Source organism: Enhydra lutris, unplaced genomic scaffold (assembly GCF_002288905.1).
Source record: "Enhydra lutris kenyoni isolate GAN:26980312 unplaced genomic scaffold, ASM228890v2 scaffoldscaffold51, whole genome shotgun sequence".
In the NCBI taxonomy this organism is placed as follows: Eukaryota; Metazoa; Chordata; class Mammalia; order Carnivora; family Mustelidae; genus Enhydra; species Enhydra lutris.
The window spans coordinates 490563-514930 of record NW_019154135.1 but is presented as its reverse complement, the minus strand read 5'-3'; the positions used below and the strand labels follow the sequence as shown (position 1 = coordinate 514930).

Sequence of the window (24368 nt, the reverse complement as noted above, 5' to 3'; positions counted from 1 at the left end):
CGTAGATTAGGATTAAAAAAGCAAATGGAGAGTGGATTGTCTGGTCCTTTTCCCTCCTGGGTGAAACCGTGGGTCCCACAGAACGCTGCAGATCAAATCCTGAGGGGCTGCCTAGTTGTATTCGAAGAGTTTCAAAGAACAGTAATGGCGACGCTTCCATAATTACTCGTTGACATTTAAGGTTTTCTGCTATGTATGGATTGGGAAGTAGGACTCATGAGTAAGGAAGAAAGTAGAGTGGAGAGGGAAGGCAGAAATAAGTGCCTTAAGGACCAGGGGAGATACCAGAGAGGAGAGAAGCAGGCGAAGGCTAGACCACCAGGAGAAGAGGGCATGGCAGTGATAGGGGGGCATGTCAGCAGTGCACAAACCCAGTTTAAATCATCACCGTTTGGGCCAAGTGGGAGGCCAGGTGGCATCCCCGAAATGAGGGAACTGCAGTCAGCTAATTCTGAATAGAGGAAGACTAATCTTTTTTTTTTTTTTAAGATTTTATTTATTTGACAGAGAGAGAGCGAGAGAGAGAGAGAGAGGAGGAAGCAGGCTCCCTGCCTAGCAGAGAGCCTGATGTGGGACTCGATCCCAGGACCCTGAGATCATGACCTGAGCTGAAGGCAGAGGCTTAACCCACTGAGCCACCCAGGCAGCCTGAGGAAGACTAATCTGAAAAGCACTTCCCAGATCTGTGATCTGTTATGCACAGATTATCTCCTCTGCTGCTGAGCAAAGGGAACTGGACCGACATTTCAGGTGTAGGACAGGGAGTCAATATAAATGAGCCCTTTCTCAAGGGATGTCGTTACATCGACGATGTAGTAACTGTGGACCAGTCAGTCCACAGGGTTCCTTCCCTTAGGTTTTTCAGATCAGGGCAGATGCCAGTATGTCCAAAATAGCTTTAGGGACATCTAAACTGAAGGGACATCTTCTAACTAAAGATGGGCTGAGTACCTGGCGGGCTTGGGTGTGTGATGTAGCTCCTCCTTCAGCAAGCACACTGTGCGCATAGACAAGGGAAGAAAGGAGGAGACTGGTAGGGCCGGGGAAGCCTATTCAGTATCTCCTATTCATCGTGCCCTGTGCGTCTAGCAAGTCAATGTGGTTCCTGTCCCCCCATGCATTTGCAGCCTGTTGGGGTATGAAAAGTAAATACATGAGTGCCAGTGAGCAAGATACAGTGTGGTATTCATTATCCTGTGATAGAACCAGCATGACCCTAAAATGTATACAGAACCGAGAAATTAGGAGGACTTACAAAAGAATTTGCTTCCCTAATATATTGAAGGCCATTTATATACACATCATTTATTCTTTTTCATCCACAAAATATGAAGGGAAAATGATTGAATCTGCTGCTATTTGAGAAACATCAGAAAATAACACAAATCATGTCTAAAACTGTAATGTAAATTCGTTAAAATTTGTTTTCCTTTCCAGAAGACAGTATATCAGCCTCCCCCCATCCTTTTTTTTTTTTTTTTTTTTTTTTTTTTTTTTTTCTCCTCAGTGCCACAGGATGATGTGTGCTGTCTGTACTATAAAAATATTAAGGAAGAAGCTTCCTTGATCCCATGTCAGAGCAGGGTACACAGGGTGTTCTGTAATAGAACTCTGGAAGGTCAGACTCAACCCTGAGACCAGCTGAATTCAGAATTCTTCTCTCCCTCCTTTTCTTCCTGCCCCCTGCTGGAAGTTTTCCTTGGAGCTGGAGCAGGAGACAAAGGAGGCCGGGTCCAGCCACCGTCAGCAGAAAGGCTCAGCAGGACTGAGTTTGGGTTGTGGTTGGAATTGCAACAAGACTTCACTAACATTTCCATATAAAGTTAACATTTTATTTAAAAAGTCGGTACAGTTTATGCGAATTAATTCTAACACATATTTATTATGAATGAAACATTCCTTCTTTCTCTAGGTTTCACTGAATCGATACTGTTTTATTTGGGCTGTTCTCTTAAGTTATGTTGATTATCAAAATTGGAGAATGGATTTTCAGCTCTCTATGTGTGAACATAAAAATAATTCACATGTTCCAAACAGAATAATCATGAAATAGAAATAATATATAAATCTCCTATCACCTGTTTCTAGAATTATAATTACTTTAAAAGGTATCCTTCAGATTATTCTATATGGATACACATATTTTATTTAAAGGTCATCATATTTAATACTATTTTGCAATCTGCTTTTTTATTTAATGGACCTGAACATATTTTTACCTTAAATAAACGTAGGTGTATAAAATCATTTATAAATGGACGCATCCTCTTCTTGGGTGATTTAGCTCTGCCACGCTTTAGTCGATCATTTCCCAGTCATTAGTCCATTTCTAGCTGTTACAATAACTTTACATCCTTCTTTACTCACTTGTCTGATACCTTCTGAGCATAAATATCTAGGCACAGACTTCTGAGGTCATTTTTAAAGCTTTGACTCCCCAGTGCTAAAGGATTCTCCAGAAAGGCTGTGAGTTGAGGGCACCTGCTTCCCTGCGTAGGACCATTGCTGTACTGTTCTGAGTACCAATTTTACTAAACACCCAGCCTTCCAGCCACAAATCGCTTCATTAAAAAAAATTCCTATTATTCTCACATATCTTCAAATGAATTGATAACATTTTGGAAGTTCTATAAATAATTCCTTTGGGGTTTTCTTTATGCTCCCATTAAAATCACAGATTAACTACTAAAACTTGGGCTCTTCAGTGAGAATTTTGAGTCTTATTATCCAGGAACATAATGTACATTTATGTAGCTCTCCTTTTATATCTCTCAATAAGAAATTTTTGTTTTTGTCATGTAGCTAGTGCACCCACATCTGTTTCTGCTCATTACTCACTTTTAGAGCTATGGACTTAACCCTGTTTACAACTTTGACTGCATCCCCTAAAGTTTACATGTGCAGTATTTGTGTTCTCATTTTCAAAGTGCTCTGGTCACAGTTTGATTTCCTCTCTTACTCGAGAGTATAGAGTTTTTTTGTTTGTTTTGTTTTGTTCTTTAGTTTCAGCTTTGCTCTGTGTTTCTTATCCTTTGGTGTTCATTTGCTTAATTTTGTTGTCACCTGAGAAGAATAATTATTTTTTAAAGTTCTGGTCTGTTTGATGGAAGGTCTCATTCATGTGGAATCAGGAGTGGGAGATTTCCCTTATTCCCTAGATAAGTCCTGTTGTTTTCAAATACTGGATTCTTCCATATGGCTGGTGTTTTTTCTTGTTCCTGTTTACTGGGAGAAGTCTATATTCAGTATTCACAGTTGTAGTTGCTGTGAATATGTCATAGATTTTGTGAGGATTTGTCCAAATCTTTTATTCTGGACATGGTAGGAGAAGGAAGTTCTGTGTTTTCCTTCCTGCCTGAATTGGAACACAATTGCCTGTTGGGGAAGTGGCTTCCAAAGGGTGTAAATATTGGTGTATGTGTTAAGAGCCTGCTTGCTGTATCCACTGAGGCAGTTTGAGGTTCTCTTGTAGGGCACAGCCTGCCGCTGATGGGCACCCACCGCAGTGCCCCCAGACCTCTTTCCTCCTTCCAAGCTGTGTGGCCCAGTGACAGTGTGAGTGGCTACTCGGGTGACACTACCAGTGCTGACCACTCCCTCTGTGTCCCTGAGTGCGATTTTCCCATGCCGCCCCTTACCTCCACCACCTTGACGCTGAGCGTGAGGTGTTTGGGCTTACTGGCATCTGCCCTACCACCTACTTCCCAGATGGGCTCTTTCTTGTAATGAGTTAAATTGTGACCTTCACTGAGGTCTTGTTTCTGTCATAGTTTATAGACCTCTTCATTTAGAATTGGGAGTATATTTCGTTTTCCTAGCACAAGTGTGGAATGTTCCCCTCTCACACAGCATTGGTCATCTGTAGGTGGGATCGGAGGGAGAGGAATTTGATGCCGTGTGACACCACACTTTCCTCCTCACTACCCAGTCAGCCATTCCTCCTAGCAGGTGGTTATGGGGTGCTTCTGGGGCCCAGCCCACTTCTGAAAATCCCCTCCCTCGGATCCAAGCCACAGGTGGAAGATAGACATTGTGATCTTACCATTTCCTCACGTTTAATATCATTGTTTTTAGTTACCCATCTTTAGTGGAATGTGTAGCAGGAAGGATAATCTCAGGCGTTCTCCTCCTTCCCCAGATTTCAAACTTACCCTGTCACAAAATAGTGAACCTATTCAGCGACCTCCTTGGCTCTGTTTTTTGCATCATGGTGGAGGGAGAGGAAAAATCACAGAGGATGGACATAAGGGTCTTTAACTGGGAGTAAGGAGGCGTGGTGGTGGTGATTTCTTACTTAGAACCTGGATTGGAAAGGGACAAGATGGGTGGGAAGATCTTTGAGAGCAAAGAGGATACCCTGTATCTGTCTGGTGGGAAGACGAGATACCATATGGTCAATAAAAGCCCTCCCTCCGGTCTCCACTATGGACCGGGTGAAGCCACCTTTCTTTTCATGGATAATAGAAAACTTCAGACATTTATGTCATTTTAAAGTGACCATTCTCAGTGTATTTGTGAATGTGGACACTTACTTAATTTTAGGGTTTTGGTGCATATTTGTCTTGTGTTTGCCCCTTTTGACTATGGGAGCCTAGCTACTGAGAAATATCTGCAAGAAATATAAATAAAATGTGAATTTATTCTCTTTCTCCTGGTACCTGTTTTTCCCCTTTAGGGGTGGGAAAGAACACAAAATACACTAAGGTAAACTGAAATTTATCCTAAAGATAGGAATTTTTACAATTCTGTGATCAGTTCTATCCTTAGCCTTGCTTTTAAAAGATAAACATATATTTCAGGATTACATGTCTGAAGTTTTATATTATAAATTATATATTATATAAATTATATATATTATGTTATATAAATGTCTTAAGGGATTTAAATTGGGTACATCAAGAAAAAATACTGTATCCTTAATAATGCATGAATTACTAGAACTATATCTTCACTAGTCTTAGAGATTTTAACCAGTTATATTTGGTAATAAAATTTATCTGGCAGTTTTTTTTTTTTTTTTTTTAAAGATTTTATTTTTAATCAGTCTCTACACCCAGTGTGAGGCTCGAACTTAAAACCCTGAGATCAGGAGTCGCAAGCACAACCGACTGAGCCAGCCAGGTACCATCCTCCCCAGCAGATTTTTTTTTTTTAATAGATTCTTCCTTTTAAAATAAAGACCGTGGCTAACTATGAACTTTTTAAAAAAAAGTTTAATCCTAAAGTAAGTTTATCTTATTTTATGACATGAATTACTGTTCAAACATCATTGTAAAATTATTTTTCTCGGGTTAAATGAAAAACCGGCTTCTTCAAGGAAAAAAATTACAAAGTTTTGATTTCCCCAGTTACAAAATAAATTAATTTCTGGGCAATCATTTAAAGAACTTTCTGTGACACAAATCTTGACTGACGAATTTTTCTCCATGAATTTTGGTATTTTGGTGCCATCTTGTGGCTTGACTTTGTAGTAACTTCAACATTCCGAAGACCAGCCAAAAAAAAAAAAACAAAAAAAAAAGGTAAGAAACCTAATATATGCTTCTCAGTTTCTAAACATCCTTTGTATTTGTCCCTAGTTGCTGCTCTTCGAACGATCTTGGATGAGCAGATGGAAGTCTTCTGTTCTGCACGAAGGAGAAGGGAACATAAGGAGTGTGAAGTGGAGAGGCCACCTGATTGCTTGGGCCAATAATATGGTAAAATCACATCTTCATCTTCCTGATCCTTCTTCAGAGCCAGAAAAGTGGACACATTGGGAGACCTGTGACAAAGGGAAAGAAGCCACTGGCTGCAGTGGTCTTTTCTAAGACATACAAGTGGCAACTGCTCTCATACCTGGAAGGTTAAAGAGATTAGATTGCTTTCGGCTTTCATAATAGAGTAATTCCCAACATATTCTGGACTTTATCTTGGAGTAAGAAACCCGAGGCATGGAGAATAGCCAAGAAAATGAAAAGGCATCTTAATAATTGAAGGGTTGCATTGGGAATGCGGTATTGAAAATACCATTTGCCTATTAGCCAAGGGCAAGTATGTTGCTGTGGAACAAGTACAGGATATTGCTGATTTCATTTTACTCCCCATATAATCACAGGTGAAAAAGAGGCCTGCCTTTTAAAAAGTAGATTGTAATTTTTGGTGTTGCACTCTATTTAAAGTTTACTCAATAGGAGAAAGGCTGAGTAGAAACTTTAAAAAAATTAATTTTTGACATCTGGCTTATCCTTTAAAATTTCAAGGTATAATTTAGTAAATTTGTCCTATTCAGTTTTAATGGTAGAACTCTCCCAGAACCCACCTTGCTATTCAGGACTTTTCTTAAACTTCTCCCAAGTCACAGTTAAGAGTAAACAAACCTGTGGCCTCTTGGTTTATTTTTAGTTAGCTGCTTGCTTGATGTTTCCATTTCAGTGTTTTAAAATGTCAGTTATAGTTTTCTTCACACATAGTGGTTTGTCAGATTCAAAGCTTTTCTAAAAAAAAAAAAAAAAAAAAAAAAAAAAAAACTCCTTTTTTTTTTTTTTAGTGGAACAATACAATTAGAAATGTTACTTGTCCGTCATTTTGGAAATGCGGTGGTGGATATCTGTCCCATTTCCCATTTGTGTTGTGTTTGAGCCCCTGATGCCATCTATTAATAAAATCTCTTTTGTCCCCAAAGAAGGGTAGAGGTTTTCTTTTGTTGTGGGTCCTCACAGGGTTTGTGTGGAGTGGAGCATTTTCTTTCGCATGGCTCCCAGCGGTGCTCAATAAACACTGTCAATATTTCCTGGTGCTGGTTATTGGTGGTGTGTGCAGGGGCTGTTAATAAGTTTTCCTCTCCTTTCCTTCTCCGAGTAGAGGATACTTAATGCTCTTGTATTTTTCAGGGTGTGAAGATTTTTGACATCACCTCCAAGCAGAGAATCACCAATGTGCCCCGGGATGACATAAGTCTTCGCCCAGATATGTATCCGTGCAGCCTCTGCTGGAAGGACAGCTTGACGCTGATTATTGGCTGGGGGACTTCGGTCAAGGTGGTTTGCTTGCGATGGTTTGCTTGTCTTGATAATAAGTCCATGTTGTTAAAAGATCCACTGAGGAGGGTCCGAAGGAGTATGAGGTCTTGAGTGGCTTTTAGGAAGCAAAATATTTACCCCTGAATATTCACGTTGTGTGATATTTATGCTGAAATCCTTTCATATGCAGAAATTTGGAGATACGGTCTTTCTTTCCCTTTTGTGTGCAAAACACACTGTGAGCTCTTCCTTGCTGCCACCTGTGATCTTTAAATCTCCCCCGCCTGGTCGACCTTAGCTATTTATGGAACTTGTGTGGTTGTTTTCGTCGTTTGTCAGGTTTCCCATTCTTTATTGTTCTCTCCATTCCCCTTAGTTTCTTCATTAGAGTTGATGATCGTGGGAAGAGAGTGTTAAAACTGAATCATCCCACTTGCTTGGTCATAGTTGGATGGAGCAGAGGCCCAGACTTATTATTGATAAGATTAGGGGCTGTTTTGTGGCATGCGGCCTTCTGCTCCTTGTGTGCCTGGGTAAATGAAATTCCGCCATTCTACAAAAGAGGACCCAAAGCTCACTCACATTTATTTTTCGTGTACCAGTGTTTGTCTTGTATTAGGTATTTCAGAACCCAAAGTTGTTGACTTCCCTTTAAAAATATATAGCTTAATCTAAACAAAATAAACCAAAAAATCGCTAAGAGTGGTACAAGACCGTATCCCAGCGACAGTCTGGTGGCACAGCCAGGCTTTAGAGTCAGACAGGTCTGACACGTACTTCCTGTGTGAGCCTAATAAGCCTGACTCTCCTCATCCACAAATGGGAGTATGGATTGTTCTCATGTCCTGAGCTCTGGGGAGAATTGAGTGAAGTAATGCCTACAAAGAGCTTAGCATAATCTGACATGTTGTAAGTGCTTCATAAACCTCAGTTGTCATTATTTTGCCGCAAAATTCTAGAATAGTCTTGAAAGAGACATGGTTATTTAAAATGTACTCTTTTCCGGAAAAGGAACGCTCAAAAATTATTAATGCGGTGCTGCTTACTAACCAAAACTAGCATTGTTAACTTGAGGTAAGGTCCTCCTGGCCCTTAGGTTGCTATGATTTTAGTTCTCCTTTCTTTAATTGTTTTCATGTGTCAAGTGAACATAACCTGATTCATATTTAGGATAGCAGAAGGGAAGGCATGCCCAATAGTCTGGGGTAAAAAAAAAAAAAGTGAAAAGTGATTCTCTAGTCTCCTTATCCCATTTGTGTGGTTACTCATCCAATAAATGGTTCTTGATACTTTCTTAAATTTCCTTAAATGGACCAAGTGGCTTTTTGTTGTTGTTTAAAGTTGTGATTTTCTTTTCTTTTGGTGAAAGACAAGGAAAATTAAGCTTTAGGGACACAGAAGTTTATTGAATGCTACCGGAAATGCCTTCTTTCTTAAGCTGAATAGTGGCCCACAAAGATAGCACATCCTAATCCCACGGCCCATAAATGTTTCTTTATATGGCACAAAATACAATTAATGAAGGATCTTGAGATGGGAAGATTGTCCTGCATTATCTGGGTTGGCCCTAAATGCACTCCCAAGTATTCTTAAAGATGCCACAGGAAAGGGGAAGGCAGCGTGAGCAGAGAGGCCGAGACTGGAGCATCACGCGCAGCTAAGGCTGTGCTGGCAGCCACCGGAAGCCGGAGGTGGCATGTCGCAGACAGATTCTCTAGTACAGCCCTGCCAACACCTTGATTTGGGCCCCGTGAAACTGGTTTTAGACTTCTAGCCTTCAAAAGTTGGAAAGGATAAATCTCCATTATTTTAAACCGCCAAGTTTGTGGTAATCTATTAGAGCAGCTGTGGGAAACTAATATGCTTTCACTGTGCCCATATTATGATCCAACTCATGTGTGAAAATTTTTTCATGTCAAATGTTTCTTTTTATTTATTGGGGATTCCTCTTCTTCGGACTTAGTTAGTAGTACATTGGGTACTTCTTCTCAGTTGAGAATCCCCGTGTTCTGCTGAGGGAAGAGAAGAAAGGACATAATCTTTCCTCTCAGAGAGCAGCCTTACTGGGGAGACAGCCACAGGGTATAGCAGAGTTCATTCATTCATATAGCCGTTCATTCATTCATTCACTCGGCCAGCAACCACTTACCGAGTTCCCGCGGTGTTCCAGTGGGGCAAGACGGACAAGCAAGTGAATATGCCACGTTGATGTAGGTAAATAGCAAGGAGGGTAGTTAAAGAGGGAAATGGGGAAAGGGCCAGGGGTGGGTGCCTGAGAGCGATCAAGGGAAGACATCTGTCATAAGGTACGTGTGCTTTGGCAGAGATCTGGAGGGAGATCTGTGCCAGAGGGATGTTGGCAAGGGTAGCGGCCAGGGCAAGATCCTTGAGGCAGCAGTGTGATTGGCGTGTCTTTGTGGAGTATATAGCCGTTATCACCAGCGCGGATGGAGCAGGTGTGGAAGAGAGAGCTAGAAGTCCTGAGGGGGGAGGAGGAGGGTGGGAGGGGGTGCATTGTGGAGGGGCTCACTGGCCTTGGTGCCAATTTTGGCTTTTTTTTTTTTTTTAAGATTTTATTTATTTATTTGAGAGAGAGACGGTGAGAGAGAGCATATGAGGGGTGAAGGTCAGAGGGAGAAGCAGACTCCCCAACGAGCTGGGAGCCCAAGGCAGGACTCTATCCTGGGACTCCGGGTTCATAACCCAAGCCGAAAGCAGTCACCTAACCAACTGAGCCACCCAGGCGCTCCCCAATTTGAGCTTTTAATTTGAGTGAGGTGGGAAGCCAGCACAGGGGTTTTGAGCAGCAGACTTAAACAATCAAATTTGGATTTTGCATAGAGCCAAACAATGAAGGGTCCATAAAGATGGGAGATAGGGTAGGAGGCTACTGCAGTAACCTCCCTAAAAATCCTGGCATGTTGGTCAGCCTCTTGGAGCTGGTGGGGAATGACTGGATTCTGGGTGTATTTTGAGGGTAGACCCTGTCATATTTATTGATGGTTCAATGTGGGATGTAAGAAGAAGACAGAAGAAAATGGTGACTCTTTTAACCTGAGAAGCTGGGAACCGAAGCTGCTTTTTCCTGACATGGGTAACACTGCTGATTGAATACATTAAGAGAGCAAGTCAGGAGATGTTTTTGTGTGGGTCCACTTGAGATGCCCGTTAGGTCAGTGGAGAAGTGGAGGAGACTGCTGGATGAAACACATTAGCGTTCATGGGTGAGAACCTGCCTATCAGTATAAAGGCTCTTGAGATCATTGATCTGCTCTTAGGGAGGACATGAGCTCAGGGCAGTATTTCACACTTCCCCCACCTGCAGCTGCTGCTGCTCTTCTGAGGCAGGTGTGGGATAGAGCTCAGACCACAGAACTGGGGAGGGGTGGGGGATGGAGAGGAGAGCCCAGCTGCCAGAACTTCCACGCGTCCCAGTCTTCAGAGAGCTTGTCACGGGACCAGAGAAACAGTCCGGCCTCAGCCTGAGTTCCCTTCTCCCAAGTAGCCTTCCTCCTCTGCTGGTAGACACCACTGCTTTGTACTTCTGTACTTGCCCTTCCCACTTGAGTAAAAGGACTTCTTTGTGTGTCTTCCTCACTGCCCCATACTCTTTCTAAGGAAAAAGCTATGTCTGTTTCTCCCAAAGCTCAGGATTGGTGCCCAGTAGTCGCTCAAAGTGCTGCTTAATGTTGTTCATTTACTTTCTGTTACTCTGCTTCAAACCATTTGAGATGCTACTCATGTGCTTTTATCAGCACATTAAGGCAGTTGTCCCTTGGGCACTGTGAGGCATGGCTGATAGACCGGTAGTTTCCCTAGCAGGTGTGGACAGAAGAATCAAAAGTCTAACAAAAGGAGAAGGAAATTGGGGAAGCGGACAGGACACTGTCTGAGATGGACAGGAGACAAAAAACAATAATGGTATGGTAATTGTTGGGTTAATAAAAGTAGCTTCCAAAAAACAACCAAAAAAAGGAGCTTCCAAACAAAAACGATTATTAATGTATTCACTTTGTACTGGGACAGTAGGTAATGTTTGTTTTTTCTCTTTGGGTTTTTCTGTATTTTAGAATTTCCTATATTGTAGCTAAATTTAGGGTAGTAGTATTTATTGTGTTGTTTTATAGTTACCTAAAGAAAAAGGAAAAAACCTGATCCCTGATGAAAGTTGTATAGAATCAGTATTTAACTTCAGATTGTCTTACCTTGATGGCAGAATTTATGTAAATTTTTGTTGTCTTATTAAAAAATAGAATATATTCATTTTAGAAAATATAACAAAGAAAACAAATTATCCATAGTTTTGTCACACTAAAATAACCATGGTTAATACACATGTGTTGTTTGGGGTGTGTGTGTGTGTGTGTGTGTGTGTGTGTGTGTGTGTGTGTGTGTATGTGATAAATGCACACACGTATATATCCAAACTGTATCCATATAACTTAAAAGAGAAGTTGGCAAACTTTTTCTGTAGCAAGTAGTAAATATTTTAGACTTTGTGGGCTATTACTGTTTCTGCTGAATATTTTTCTTTTTCTGTCTTCCTTCCTTTTCTAGTCTTCCAAAATGTAAAAAACTCTTTCTAGTTTACAGGTCATAAAAAGACCAGTCAAGGACAGGCTGTAGTTTGCCTAACCCTGATTTAAAGTATATAATACACTGATTTTAAAACACTTTTTTTTTTAAATTTTAAAACACTTGAGAGAAAAAAGAAAAAAAAAACACTTGAGAGAAGAGCTTGATGCCACTTATGCAAAGTATTACTTAGCAAGAGTGAAATAAATGATGGGTATGTAGTCAGAAAAAAAAGCCCTAATGTGAATGTTGTACAGATTAGCCACTGGGCTTTTGGTTATGTGCTTCCACCAGAGCTTTGTTTGGATGATGACAGAAGTAGTCCCTAAGTAGAGTTGCAGAGAATGGGTCGCTGGATACATGTTAAAACGATATTACAGTTTCCATTCTTTCTTTGTCCTTGAATAAGACTTTATTGAAGAATAATGTTGGAGAACATGAGTAATGGCTGCTATATGTCATTGAAATTAATTTCTATCATTTAAGTCATTGAGTAGATTATGTGCACTCCCTCTCAGTGCTACATGGCTAATTTAACAAAAGTATCATATATTGAATGAAATGTTACGAAGAGTTTTCCATCACCTGAGTAAAATAACCTGTGAATTTATTTTCTAGATCTGCTCAGTGAAGGAGCGGCATGCCAGTGAAATGAGGGACTTGCCAAGTCGCTATGTTGAAATAGGTAAGCCTTCTAGGAGTGAAGAACGTCCAAAGAGAATCCATTTTAGTAAAGGGAAACCCAAAATCATGTTTGTCTTCAGGGCTCATCACTTGGGACCTGAGTGAAGCAGGTCAAGAACTTTTAAGTTTTGAAACTTTGCTGTAGAGTCCCTCTTTTCTAACTGTATTTCCAATTTTTACATGGTATTTTTGTAGCTGGCTTTGAAGGTACGTAACTGTGGGTTCGGGTTCTGTTGTTTCCTGCCTGCACTTAGGACAATTGCTCCATGCACTCTCATCTAGAAAAGATGAGGTGGAACATCTTTCCCACAGGTTGTGGTTGGGAGTTCAGAACATTTGTGCACGCGCAGCTCATCACACGGAGCTGACACCTGGTTCTGTCCACGTGTACCCTCTGAATACGAATTTTCATCATCACTGGTCTGGGCCCAACTGCTGTAATCTTTTCTGTGGATCCCTGCAGCAGCCTCCTGACTGGGTTGTCTCCTGCCACTGTGAATTACAGTGATCTGGTCTCCCCACTGCAGTCAGCATACAAACCAGATCATGTCCCCACCCTTCAGCCTGTTCCCGTTGTTTGTGGCACGGAAAGGAGACTCTTGGCGTGAGCACAGGGGTCTGTGCTGGCCCTCCCCAGCCTCCACAGTGTTGGCCGAGACAAGGCTTCTCCTTGGTGTCTGCACTGCAGCCACACTGGCCACCTTTCACCCAGCCATGCTCCCTCTTCGGGTCTCTGTAGAAGGCCCTTCTCGCCTCTTGGCACTTCCTTGACCCTTAATCATTCCTCAGCTCAAGTATTGCTTGAGAAAGCTCACTGGGAGAGCCCACGGGACCTTGACAATGAGGTCAGACCGTCCCCTGTGAAGCATGGGTGTGATTGTGCAGTTGTTCAGGGCAGGTCGGTCCCTTCCCCCACACTGTAAGCTCCCCGAGAGCTCGCTCTGGGTCTGTTCTTGCTCACTGTTTGTATCTCTGGGGCGTGGCCCGATGTAGGTTCAAAGTAATACCGAGTATTGAAGGGATCCGTGACTCAGGGAAACACCTATTCGGGAGAAGGATGCCAAAGATGAGCTACCACTACTTTTTACATCTTGGTCTTATAACTTAGTGTAAAAGTGATTCAGACAGAAAGGATGAGAGGAGAATGACTTTTGCCAATTAAACAGATATAGTATAAGCTGTTTGGGGACTGTTTAGAACAAAGCAGTAGGAGACAAAGTTGTGTGACAGAGAAGTTTTTGCCACATAAGTCAGCTGAGACGTTCATTTACCTATTTGGATGATGGGTGGGGAATATCACTTTGAGGGGTTCTTGTAACAAGGCGAAGCGAAATCATTTGCACATGACTGTGATTCTAAAACCAGAATGGTGTGTATTACTCCCGTGGCTCATGGTCAGAGCATTTCAGTCTGGGGTATTTTGTACTTGAAGACGGAAGTGGATGGTAGGGTTTTAATAATTTTTTGCCTTAGAAAGAGAAATAAGTACATAGTTGGGATTGCTCAGAGTATGGACAGAACAGGCCTATGTAGGATATAATGGTTTGAGAAGAACTGAGGAACAAGACTAGAGAAGACTGGAAACTACCAGGTCACGATCATTACTTCAGTGTCTATCTTCTTTTCTGCCTCCCAGCAAAATCCTCTGAACACCTCCCGGCATAGTGTTCTGATAGAGAAGTATTCCAATCTCTTAAATACAGATGAGCGGGGGAAAAAATTTTTAAACTCTGGGAGTTTTTAAGGATGGAAGACTTACCAGGAAGACATAAAAGTGTCGCAAGTGTCCCCTCCTTAGCTGATGTTGATTGCTCACACACGAGGCATGGGCCATTCCCCTGTGTGCTTTAACGAGCATTGGTTCACTTTACCCTCATCACAGCCCCCGTGACCGTGGGGGCTCAGGGATATAAATACCCTGTGTCAGATCTTACTACAGTGGCGTTAGAAATGGACAGGATCTAACTGCAGAACCACCACCAGCTTCTAGAGACACAAGGCAGTTTGCCAAATTCCTGTATGACCTTGATGAACTTGCTTCACTTTCCTGAGTCAGGCTTTCCCCACCTATAAAGTGGAGGTGGTAGTATCTACCTTTGCAGTCGGTTGGGAGAATGAAACTGAAATAACACCTTTATCACAGTGCTTGGCATACAGTAGGCATTCACTAAATCATGGTAGTGATTATCACTGTGCAGACTTCCAGTCCAGTTCTGTGACTGCTAATAGCTGGCCCAGTGGTGGCCCCAGAGCCCTGGGATCACGTTATTAAAGTATAGTTCATATGTCCTACAATTTATGTGAAATAGACCATGTGTGGGTGCTGGCAATATCACATTACTGGCGTTTTACTACTATGGTTAGTGGTTAAGTACCATTTTTCCCCCCCTTGAGAGCAAACCTTTAAGAATATAAACTATTTCCACAGCGGGAGGCAAAGTGGTTTAGATAAGAGTCCTTGACGAGGATAGAGGGAAAGAGAAATATTAGGAGGTCTGGATTACAATTTGCTTTAGCCCTGAACAGTGTGAGCCACTGTTCTTTAGTAAATGAGGTAAAAATGGCATTGAGGTTAAAGAACTGTTGGTGGCTGTACGTTTCTTAGAAGCCAGATGTTTATAACTCTTACTTATAAGTCAGAATCTCGAGAAAAACACAAGAGCTTTCGCTCTCCATAGGATATTAGTTGATTCTTATAAATGAAAAATAATAACGATAATAAGGATTAAGCTTACGGGGCAGTCACCAACCCATGAAGACATTCTCTGTACATAAGGTTTTTTGGATGGCATTTCTTTTTCCAAACTACATCGTTAAAAGTAGGTTATGGTTCTAAGCCTGGCATACTTATTGAACTTGGGTCTCTTGCGTTATTACAGGACTCCCTCCCTCTTTGGCCAAAGTCTTTCACCCAAGGAGTCCAAAGACTTTCACCAAAGTCTTCCAAGGGCTTCATGGGGCAGTTAGTGTGGAGAAATGAAGCCAGTGTTTGTGGGTCATTTTCTGGGTATCTCCTCCGAGGGATAGAGGACTTACATGCAAGGAATTCATGAACGACTTCCCGGTCTTGATTTCATTTGGAAGCTTATTTAAAAAAAAACTAATAAAGGGAAAAAACTATATGGGAATCTATTTAAAATGGCAGAAGCCAGGAAGAGAGAATGGGCGGAGGGGGAAGGGACATCTTTTTCTCTTTAATTAAGCAGTGTTCATATCTTCAGTTGATTATATGCTGTGGCTCTTAGAATTTAGCACATTGTTCTATTTTTAGCCTCTTGATTGATTGGGAAAACAGTGACCTGGAAATGAGACATCTGTGTAGTGGTGGAGGCGAGCTGTGAGGTGAATGTCTTTCCTGGATCTAAGCGTGTCTCACCATCCACCTGTTGGGCTGTGCTGACCCAGTCATGCAGCTTCCAGCAGGAGACAGTTGTCCTGCCCCGAGTCATGTGGCTCATCCCCTAGCCTGAGGCTCAGCAGGAATTGGGACCTTGCTGGCATCCTTCACGGTGTTTTTGCTTAAGGATCTAGCTTTGAATGGTGTTCTGTTATAATTCAGTTTGACTCTATTATCTCTTAGTTCTTCTGTTAAGCATTAAATTTTTTCCCTGACATTTTATTATGAAAAAATGAAAACATACAGACAGGTGAAGAATCTTCACAAAAATAGTGAGCACCCACATACTCAGCCCTAGGTCCTGCAATGAAGATTTTATCGTACTTGCTTTATGACATTTCTGTTCCTCTAGCCACTCCTCCCACTCAGTATGGGAGACTCAAATGTTTGTTGTTGTGTGTTAAATTCATAAATTTTCTCAGTAACAAGTATTGGCAAGAGATCTGAAACACCTGATGTAACAAATATGTTTTGCTCCTTTTATGAAAACGACCACCAAGCACATGCCAAGTACAATTTCATTTGATCTTCACAGTGATCCAGATGAGTAGGGGACTGTCATCCCATTTTATCCCATTCTTCTATCTGAAGAAGCTGCGGTTCAGAAGCGTCGGGTAACCTGCTCAAGATCATTCCATTCGTAAGCAAAGAAGGCAGCATTTGAACTCAGGATAGGCCGAGTTTCAAAGGTGTTGCTCTCAACCCCTGTCCTATGTTCTTCCATGCGTTCCTCTCTCTGAACCTGCCCTCCATTATAGCCAGAGGAACTGATGAGAAGGATAGAGGCTTACTCTGGGCATTCAGATAAAAACCATAGGGTAGAAATTGTCTAGAATCCAAACACCCATTTTAATATGACAGCAATCCTATCTGCTCACCTTTTCTTCAGATAGCCAGATGAAATGGAGTTGTTTTTTCTTTATTTTGGTTCAGCAAAGTATCTCATTTAGAGTAGAGACTTTAGTTCCCCCTGTTTTATTCTAGGGCTGATAGCCCTTCCTTGTTCTTCCTCCAAATTGCTAGGAATATCTAGACTATAGTTGCCTTGGGTGGCTAACAAAATGGTTTCTAAGGAAAGAGAACTAAGTCCAGATTATGATGTGATTCTTTCAATTGTCTGAAAAAGAAGAAACGCTCTCGTTTGCTATTTTTTAGTGCTTGTAGTTGACGCATCAAGGTAGTTTTGGGGGTGTTTTTGGTCTCCGAAATTGTTTTTTAAGTTTTATTTTATTCTGGGAAGAACTCTTAAGTTGAGATCTACCCTCTTAAATTTGTAAGTGTACAATACATTATTGTTGACTGTGGGCAAACTGTCGTACGGCAGATCGCTAGATCTCATTCATCTTACCTACCTGAGACCTTAGGCCCATCGCTCAGCAATTTCCCATTTTCCCCTTCCTTCCACCCTTGGCAACCACCATTCTGCTCTTTGACTCTATGAGTTTGACTTTTCTAAATACGTTAGAAATGGAATCATGCAGTATTTGTCTTTGGCTTGTTTCATTTAGTGTAATGTCCTCGGGGTTCATCCATATTGTTGCATGTTGCGCAGTTTTCCTCCATTTTTAAGACTCAGTAATGTTCCAGTGCCTGCGTCCACATTTCCTTCACCCATTCCTCTGTTGATGGGTATCTAGCTTGTTTTCTACATCTGGGCTATTGTGAACAGTGCTGCAGTGAACGTGAGAATGCTAATGTCATTTTAAGATCCTGATTTCAATTATTTGGATAAATACCCAGAAGGAGGACTGCTGGATCATGTGATAGTTGTATTTTTAGTTTTTTTGTGGACCCTTTATGCTGTTTTTCATAGTGCGATGCCAGACTGCATTCCTACCAGCCATGTGGGGGGAGTTCGAGTTTCTCCACATCCTCACCAACATTTGTCGTTTCTTTTTTGACAATAGCCTATTTACAACTTAAAGTATAACTGCTTGGTTTGACCCTTTTGACCCAGCAGGTCCGTCACCATTACCTTTTCTGTCGTGTGAGCAGTGTGTGGTGAGCTACTCGCTGAATCACTGCTCATCCGTGCTGCTTCCTGAGCGCGAAAGTTGAGCGGATGAGCTGATCGTATCAGCTTAGCTCTGTCGTTTAGCCCAGTAGTGTGCTGAGTATCAATTAGAAAAGATGTAATTAAACTGCAGACTAAACTTGCTTTAAATGGTTTTTGCCTGTGTGTACTATTGGCTCCTGGCTTGCACGTGTTTGTTATCTTGCCTAATAGGCCTTCGCTTCTCTCTTATTCCTATCTGTTAGGTCCTCTCCATAGTTTGCTGATGTAAAACATGGTCATGCATCTGCTTCATAGCACAGCCCTGAAGATGTTGGCATGTTGTGGTTTCCAAATGCATTTTCTTAGATCAGTGGTCAGGCTGACAGAGTGTCCAAACTTCCTGAAAATCCTGTGGATAGTATATCCAGTCCGTTAAGAAATACTAGCATCTGGTGACTTAAGGGTTGGATTCTCTGGAGAGGAAGGTGCTATCACAAAGGGGCCTGGGTGCTTTCTCGTAAGTGAAAGATATTCATTCCTGTTTATATTTGCTTGAGAAACTCTTGTTTGTTTGCTCTCTTAAGAATCTTAGAGGCCCAGATCTATAGCAGATTATTTTATTTAGCTCCAGTGAAGACATCAGATTCCTCCAGGTCCCATCTGATGGGCATTTTGAAACCCACAAAGGAAAAACAAGGACCAAAACAAAAGCAGCTGCTGCCACAGAACCTCCCAGAGAGTGGGTCAAGGCCATAGCTTGCGATCCTGCTACCTGTAGCACACTTCTAACCTGAGCAGCTCCGTGCGACCGCCCTCTGAGAAAAGGAAGACTTCAGATGCCTGCTTGTGCTGCCTTCCGCTCAGGTGACTTTAGTCAAGTTACCTAACCGCACTGAGCTTCAGTGCCCTGCCATGAAGGAAGTAGAGGGTTGAAATCCTGCGTGTACAGTATTGCACGCATTGCCTCTTGAATGGGGAATATTCCTTAAATAGGAGCTGTGAGTAATATTACTATCATTTTCGGTTACTCCAGGAGAGAGAAAAACTCGTTTCTTTTAATAGCTGTCTTTTTTTAACAATCAGAAGACAAAAATACCATTGTCCATAAAGTCAACTGAATGAGAATTGGGGGAAAGGCATAAATAAGCTTTGATTGAATTATCCTGAAGAAATTAACATATTTCATAGCTACATTTTTCAATAAAATATATCTATAAACCTATGATACAGGTGCAAGTAATCAAAGATATTGATTATCACTTATAGGTCTGAATATACTGATAGTGACATAATCTACTTGTGAATTATTTGGAGAATGGTCTTTATATTCAGACCTAGAATCTTGATTTTTGTCCTTTACAATTTAAAGTACATTGTAAGTATGTTTTTTAAATGAAAATTTTTTAATTTACATGAAACGAAATGTTTTCTCTTATGTTATAAACACCATGCCTGCCCTTTGGGAGCTTATAGTCATGATTATTGCTGTTTTCACCCTTATCCCTACCCCGGAAATAAATTAACCTGCCTTGTACTGTATCTTGCTTTATTTCCATTTTTGCATAGCATGTGTTATTACTATTATTATTATTATGGTTATTCATTATTATTTGCTTCTAGACTCACAGTGCGTTTTAAGTCAGACAGGGTCTTTTGCATTCTGATGCTTCTGAAAGAATGTTTTATGCCAAATTGGTGCTCAGTAATTCTTTATTAAGTAGTTGATGACCCTCAAAGATGTAAGACCCAAGGTACAAGAGAGTTGTTGTTAATTTCTTTTGGCAATCATTCTGAAACAGATAGTGGGTATGCAATGGTAGGCCCAACGGTACCTGTGTATCTGTGACGGTAACCCCGACCCCGTTGCCCCGGCTGATGATAAAGTTGGCGTGTCTCACGGATAGCTTAACATTTTGTGCTTAGAGGATTCTCAGAAGATGGTGGTAGGGGTAGCATAATTTTTCAACCTGCCTGAGTCATCACCTAAAAATGGAACAACTAGATCCTATAACCAAGGACTCATCGACAACATGTACAACACAACTGAATGACAGAGTAGTCCTGAGAACCCCAGATATAGGTGAGTGGGAGAAGGCACCGACAGCCACAAGATGGGCGATGGTGTCAATGTCTGTGTGAGAGAAAGTAGAGGGGAGCAAGGGGGCATCTGGTGAATTTGAGATCAGAAGAACTCCCGGTCAGCAGGTGCGTATTCCCTGGGGAAGACCACCGGTCAGTGGGCGCAGGTTAGGTAAGGGGCTCACAGCCCACTGGCCTCTTTGAACCCTTAGCGGTTGAGCACCTAGTCCTGAGTGCTGAGGCTGGAGGAGGATAAAACCTGAAATCAGGATATGGACTGTAGAAACAGAAGAGAAGAGACAGAAGTAGGGCAGGGGCAGTGCCAGGAAGACTCAGAAAACAAGAGGCCAGGTTTTTAACACTAAATGAAAACAGCGTAGGAGGGGACTCTGTGAATTGAAGAACTTCCCAATCCCTGTCTCTTTCTAAGAGATCGGGGGACCATGACATCACCCATGGATGAGGACTGGAAAGGTACCAAGGTCAGATCTCATACTGAAGGTTAAGGAAAAGTAAATAAGATGCAGAAGGACATTGTTGGCAATGAAAGCAAGAAACCAGAAAGAGACACCCACAACAAGCTATAAGACATTTCTTTTAAAATAATAGCAAGACATGAAAAAACAAAGTTCAGAATTTTTGAAAATCTCAAATGAGATGACAGACCCCAAATATTTATAAATAATAGGACAATTTTAAAAATCACAAAGCAATAAGAAAAAAAGGTCTGCAGTGACATGGTAAATACTGAAGACTGGCAAAGATGATTCAGCCTACAAATAAGAGTCCCTGAAGAAAAGAACAAAACAAAGGAAAGGAAAGGAGCAGATACTAGAAAAGTTTCTTGAAACTACAAAGAAACAAAACTGAAAGCTATAAATTAAAAATATACCCTTGTGTATCTAAGCGAGTGACCCACGATGAGCACCATCAAGATCTATTTGAGTACAATTACTGGACTTCTAAGACAAACAGTCTGTTGGGCATCTCGATCTGTGCTACAAAAGCCACTGGCCACATGGAATCCTTGAAGAGCGGCAGGTGTGGGTTGAGCTGCGTGGCATACAGGATTCTATAGACCTAGTATGAAAATAAATAAATGGCCCCATTAATTTTTTATGTTGTTACGTGTTGAAAACATTTTAGATATGTTGTGCTAAATAAAATATATTTTTAAAATTCTACCTCTTTTGGGGCGCCCGGGTGGCTCAGTGGGTTAAGCCTCTGCCTTCGGCTCAGGTCATGATCTCAGGGTCCTGGGATCAAGCCCCGCATCGGGCTCTCTGCTCAGCGGGGAGCCTGCTTCTCCCTCTCTCTGCCTGCCTCTCTGCCTACTTGTGATCTCTCTCTCTCTCTCTGTGTCAAATAAATAAATAAAATCTTTTTTTTTTAAATTTACCTCTTTTTACTCTTTAATATGGCTACTGGATCATTTAAAGTTGCATATGCAAGTTGTCTCTTTGGCTTGCATTAATATATTGTTGGACAGTGTGGATTTAGGACTCTAACCTCCCTTCTGCATCAGGGTCCTTATTCTTCATCCAGAGGACCTCCCTGAATAAAAATTTCCTATGAATAGTCCTTTTGAAATTTTCTGTCAGTATGCTTGGAATCTTTACTTTTGTCTTTTCCCTTGAATTCTTTCTTCTTGCGTTTCAAGGAATGGCTACTCCAGAAAAAGCCAGAGCACAGCAGCGCTTGCATCTGTGGAGGCAGAAAAAGAAAGCTGTGCCTCATTCCTGACCAGTACCCCCTTGCCATGTCCATCCTACTCAGAGTGAGCACAGCGCCCCCTGCAGGGCTGGGGCGCCATCACCGCACTCTGTAGATTGTGTCCTGAGGTATAGCTGCTGGCTTGGGCTTTCTCTGGCAAGGGCATTCTTCTCTCCTTTTTCTTCCCTCTTCAGCTTTTACCTTCTGGTTTGTTTTAGTGCTCTGCAACCAAGTTTGTCTTTACTGTCTTTGTGATTTATCTTTTCCAGATAACCAGTTTAAAGATGAGCTTCTGTGGTAATAGACCCGTAAACTATCTGTATTTAAACTAGCTCTCCTTTAGGGAAGAACAAGTAATCTTCATTAAAATGATTAAAATCACTGGTATGTGTAAAAGAAGAGAATTTCCGGGAAAATAATTAGCCAGAACATCCACTGGTCCTTTAAAAATTTGAAATAGAAAACCCCATAATTACTTAAAGGTATTCTACAAAATCAGCCCATAAACTTTTACATCGTTTATGACGTTCTTCAGGAGAATAAACATTGACATTCCACATTTCCTTCTCTTGACACTAATCTTAACACTGTTTTTACATGCGACATCTTGTCTTCGTAAATAACATTTTTCCAGTTAGTTTGTAATTTAGCCACTTTGCATTGTATGCCTAAATTATTACTGATTCTCAGTGAAGTCTGGTAAGATCTAGTACTTAACAAAAGCATTTATTACAGTGTCTGGAATTGAGAAGTGAAATAGCTATGTGGTTCTGCACATTTTCCCTTGTTTTCTTTAAGAACACATTAGATTTCTATCATTCTTAGAGAACAGGAACTTTCCTGTCTTATAAAGGGAAGCTTTTGAGGACTGGGAAGTAAGTATGTGGAGAAGGGAAGATTTGGATAGAATTATTTTTCTAGTTTCTCTGTTCTCTTCCTTACAGTGCATTCATTGAAACCAAGGCTTGATGTATATTTGGTTACCTATAGGAGAGACACTGATACTCTCTGTCACTGTGAGCCTAGGCATATTTGGCGTCCTGAATGGGGAGAGGACCTTGTTCACCCACCACTGGCTACGTGAAAGCTTCCTTGTAATTCCCGAGAATCTGTGGCATCTCTGGCTGGTTGATTGATTGACTGATTGAACTGTTCGTGTAGCATTTCAATGATGAAATGTTATTTAGTAAAAGAAAACTCAAGTCTTTTTCTACTAAATGGGGTTTAACCACCTCAAGAGTGATGGCAATCAGAATCTCTGGTTAATGTGCCCGGATGCCTTCTAGAATGTGAAATTGCCACCTCTTTGATCACTGGGCCTACATGGCCCCATACTCTTCAGTAGCATCTGTATATTCCAGCCCTCCCCTATCCCTTCCCTACCCCCTACTCCTGTGTGCAGCTCCCCTGTGGGAGCTTGTCTAGAACCTTCCATGCCTGGCTACCCTGGATGTGCTCATCTGTACATGTGGTCATGGTAGAGGTGGTTCTCTGCATATGCACTTCATGTGAACATGTATCACATTACCATTTTACCAAAAGTAGTTTTAAGTGCCAGAAGAAAAATACTGAGTTCGAGCTCACAAAGACTGAGGAAAAGTGTTAGTGGCAGTGCTGGGACCAGAGCACCTGTCTTTGGAGCTCTACTCTTTGGTTCTTAACAGGGCACCATGGCCACCTATGTGATCTAACTAAGGACAAAGCATAAGAAATACTACCTTTTTAATGTTTATGTTACTAATTAGTTAGTAATTTTTTTTTTTTTTTTGGTCAACCTCAATTTCCTTTTGGTGTGAAAATCAAATTGTGAAAACAGTTGTGTAAGAAGTTGACATTAAAGATAAAAGACAACATTAAGGGATCTGTAAGGAAAGTGGAGAAGAGGCAGAAGAAAAATTCAGTAGCCCCTCATTTCATCTGTGTTGGGGATTTTATTTCCACTCTGAGTACATTATTTTATAGATGGGAAAAATTATACCTACAAAAGTTAAATGTTTTTTCCAAGTTCAGTTTACTGGAAGTTATAACCCAGATTTCCTATATTTACATTAAATATTGTTTCTTTTTTACAGAGGGAGAAGCAGACTCCCCACTGAGCTGGTGGCCTGATGTGTGGCTTGATCCTAGGTCCCTAGGATCATGATCTGAGCTGAAGGCGGATGCTTAACTGACTGAGCCACCCAGCTGCTGCTACATTAAATATTATTTCTGATACACTATACTAACTTACCCTAGTTTGGAGAAAAGAGCAGTTTTATCATAGAACTTAACTGAATCTGGGGCGCCTAGTGGCTCAGTTGGTTAAGCATCCAACTCTTGGTTTCGGCTCATGTTGTGATCTTAGGGTTGTGAGATCAAGGCCCCACACTGGGCTCCACGCTCAGCATGGAGTCTGCTTGAGATTCTTTCCCCCTCCTTTTCTCCCTCCTCCTCTGCTCTTCCTGCTGTGCCTGCACTTTCTCATAAATAATTAAGTAAATAAAGTCTTTAAAAAAAAACACACAAAACTTAACCCAAAGCTAATACCAAAAACTGTGGAGAAGGTCTGAGTCAGGAAAGTCTTAGAAAATATGGTGGGTCCAAATGAGAGTCTGCTTCAGAATGAATCTGTAAGTACAATGCATGACTCCTAGAAGGGTCTCTGTCCCCACCACTACTGTGTCAGCTAGCTTTGCTGTGTAGCGAACCACCCCCAAACTTAGTTGCTTAAAGTAAAAGTCATTTATTATAAATATTTTACAGTAGCTAATTATTAGAATCACCGTGTTAGCAATATTAATACTTCTACCACTGAGCTTTCCTGTTGGGTCTGTGAACTCCAGTGTAATTAAATCCGTATACTTCTTAAGTGATGTACTGGTTGTACATTTTAAATGCCTTTAAAAAGATAGAAATTTATTTTCTCTGACCTTTATTCCAGTTA

At 41.3% G+C, this 24368-nt stretch overlaps 1 protein-coding gene across 2 annotated transcripts in view; it reads left to right on the top strand.

The window, feature by feature from the left end:
* LOC111156994 (VPS41, HOPS complex subunit) overlaps window positions 1-24368 on the top strand; it is a 175697-nt gene that overhangs the window by 96246 nt on the left and 55083 nt on the right. For both annotated transcript variants that reach the window (XM_022518194.1, XM_022518195.1), the window contains 3 exons: window positions 5580-5699; window positions 6873-7019; window positions 12195-12261. In XM_022518194.1, the coding sequence (XP_022373902.1) occupies window positions 5580-5699; window positions 6873-7019; window positions 12195-12261 (334 nt within the window). The remainder of the gene's footprint in view (window positions 1-5579; window positions 5700-6872; window positions 7020-12194; window positions 12262-24368) is intronic.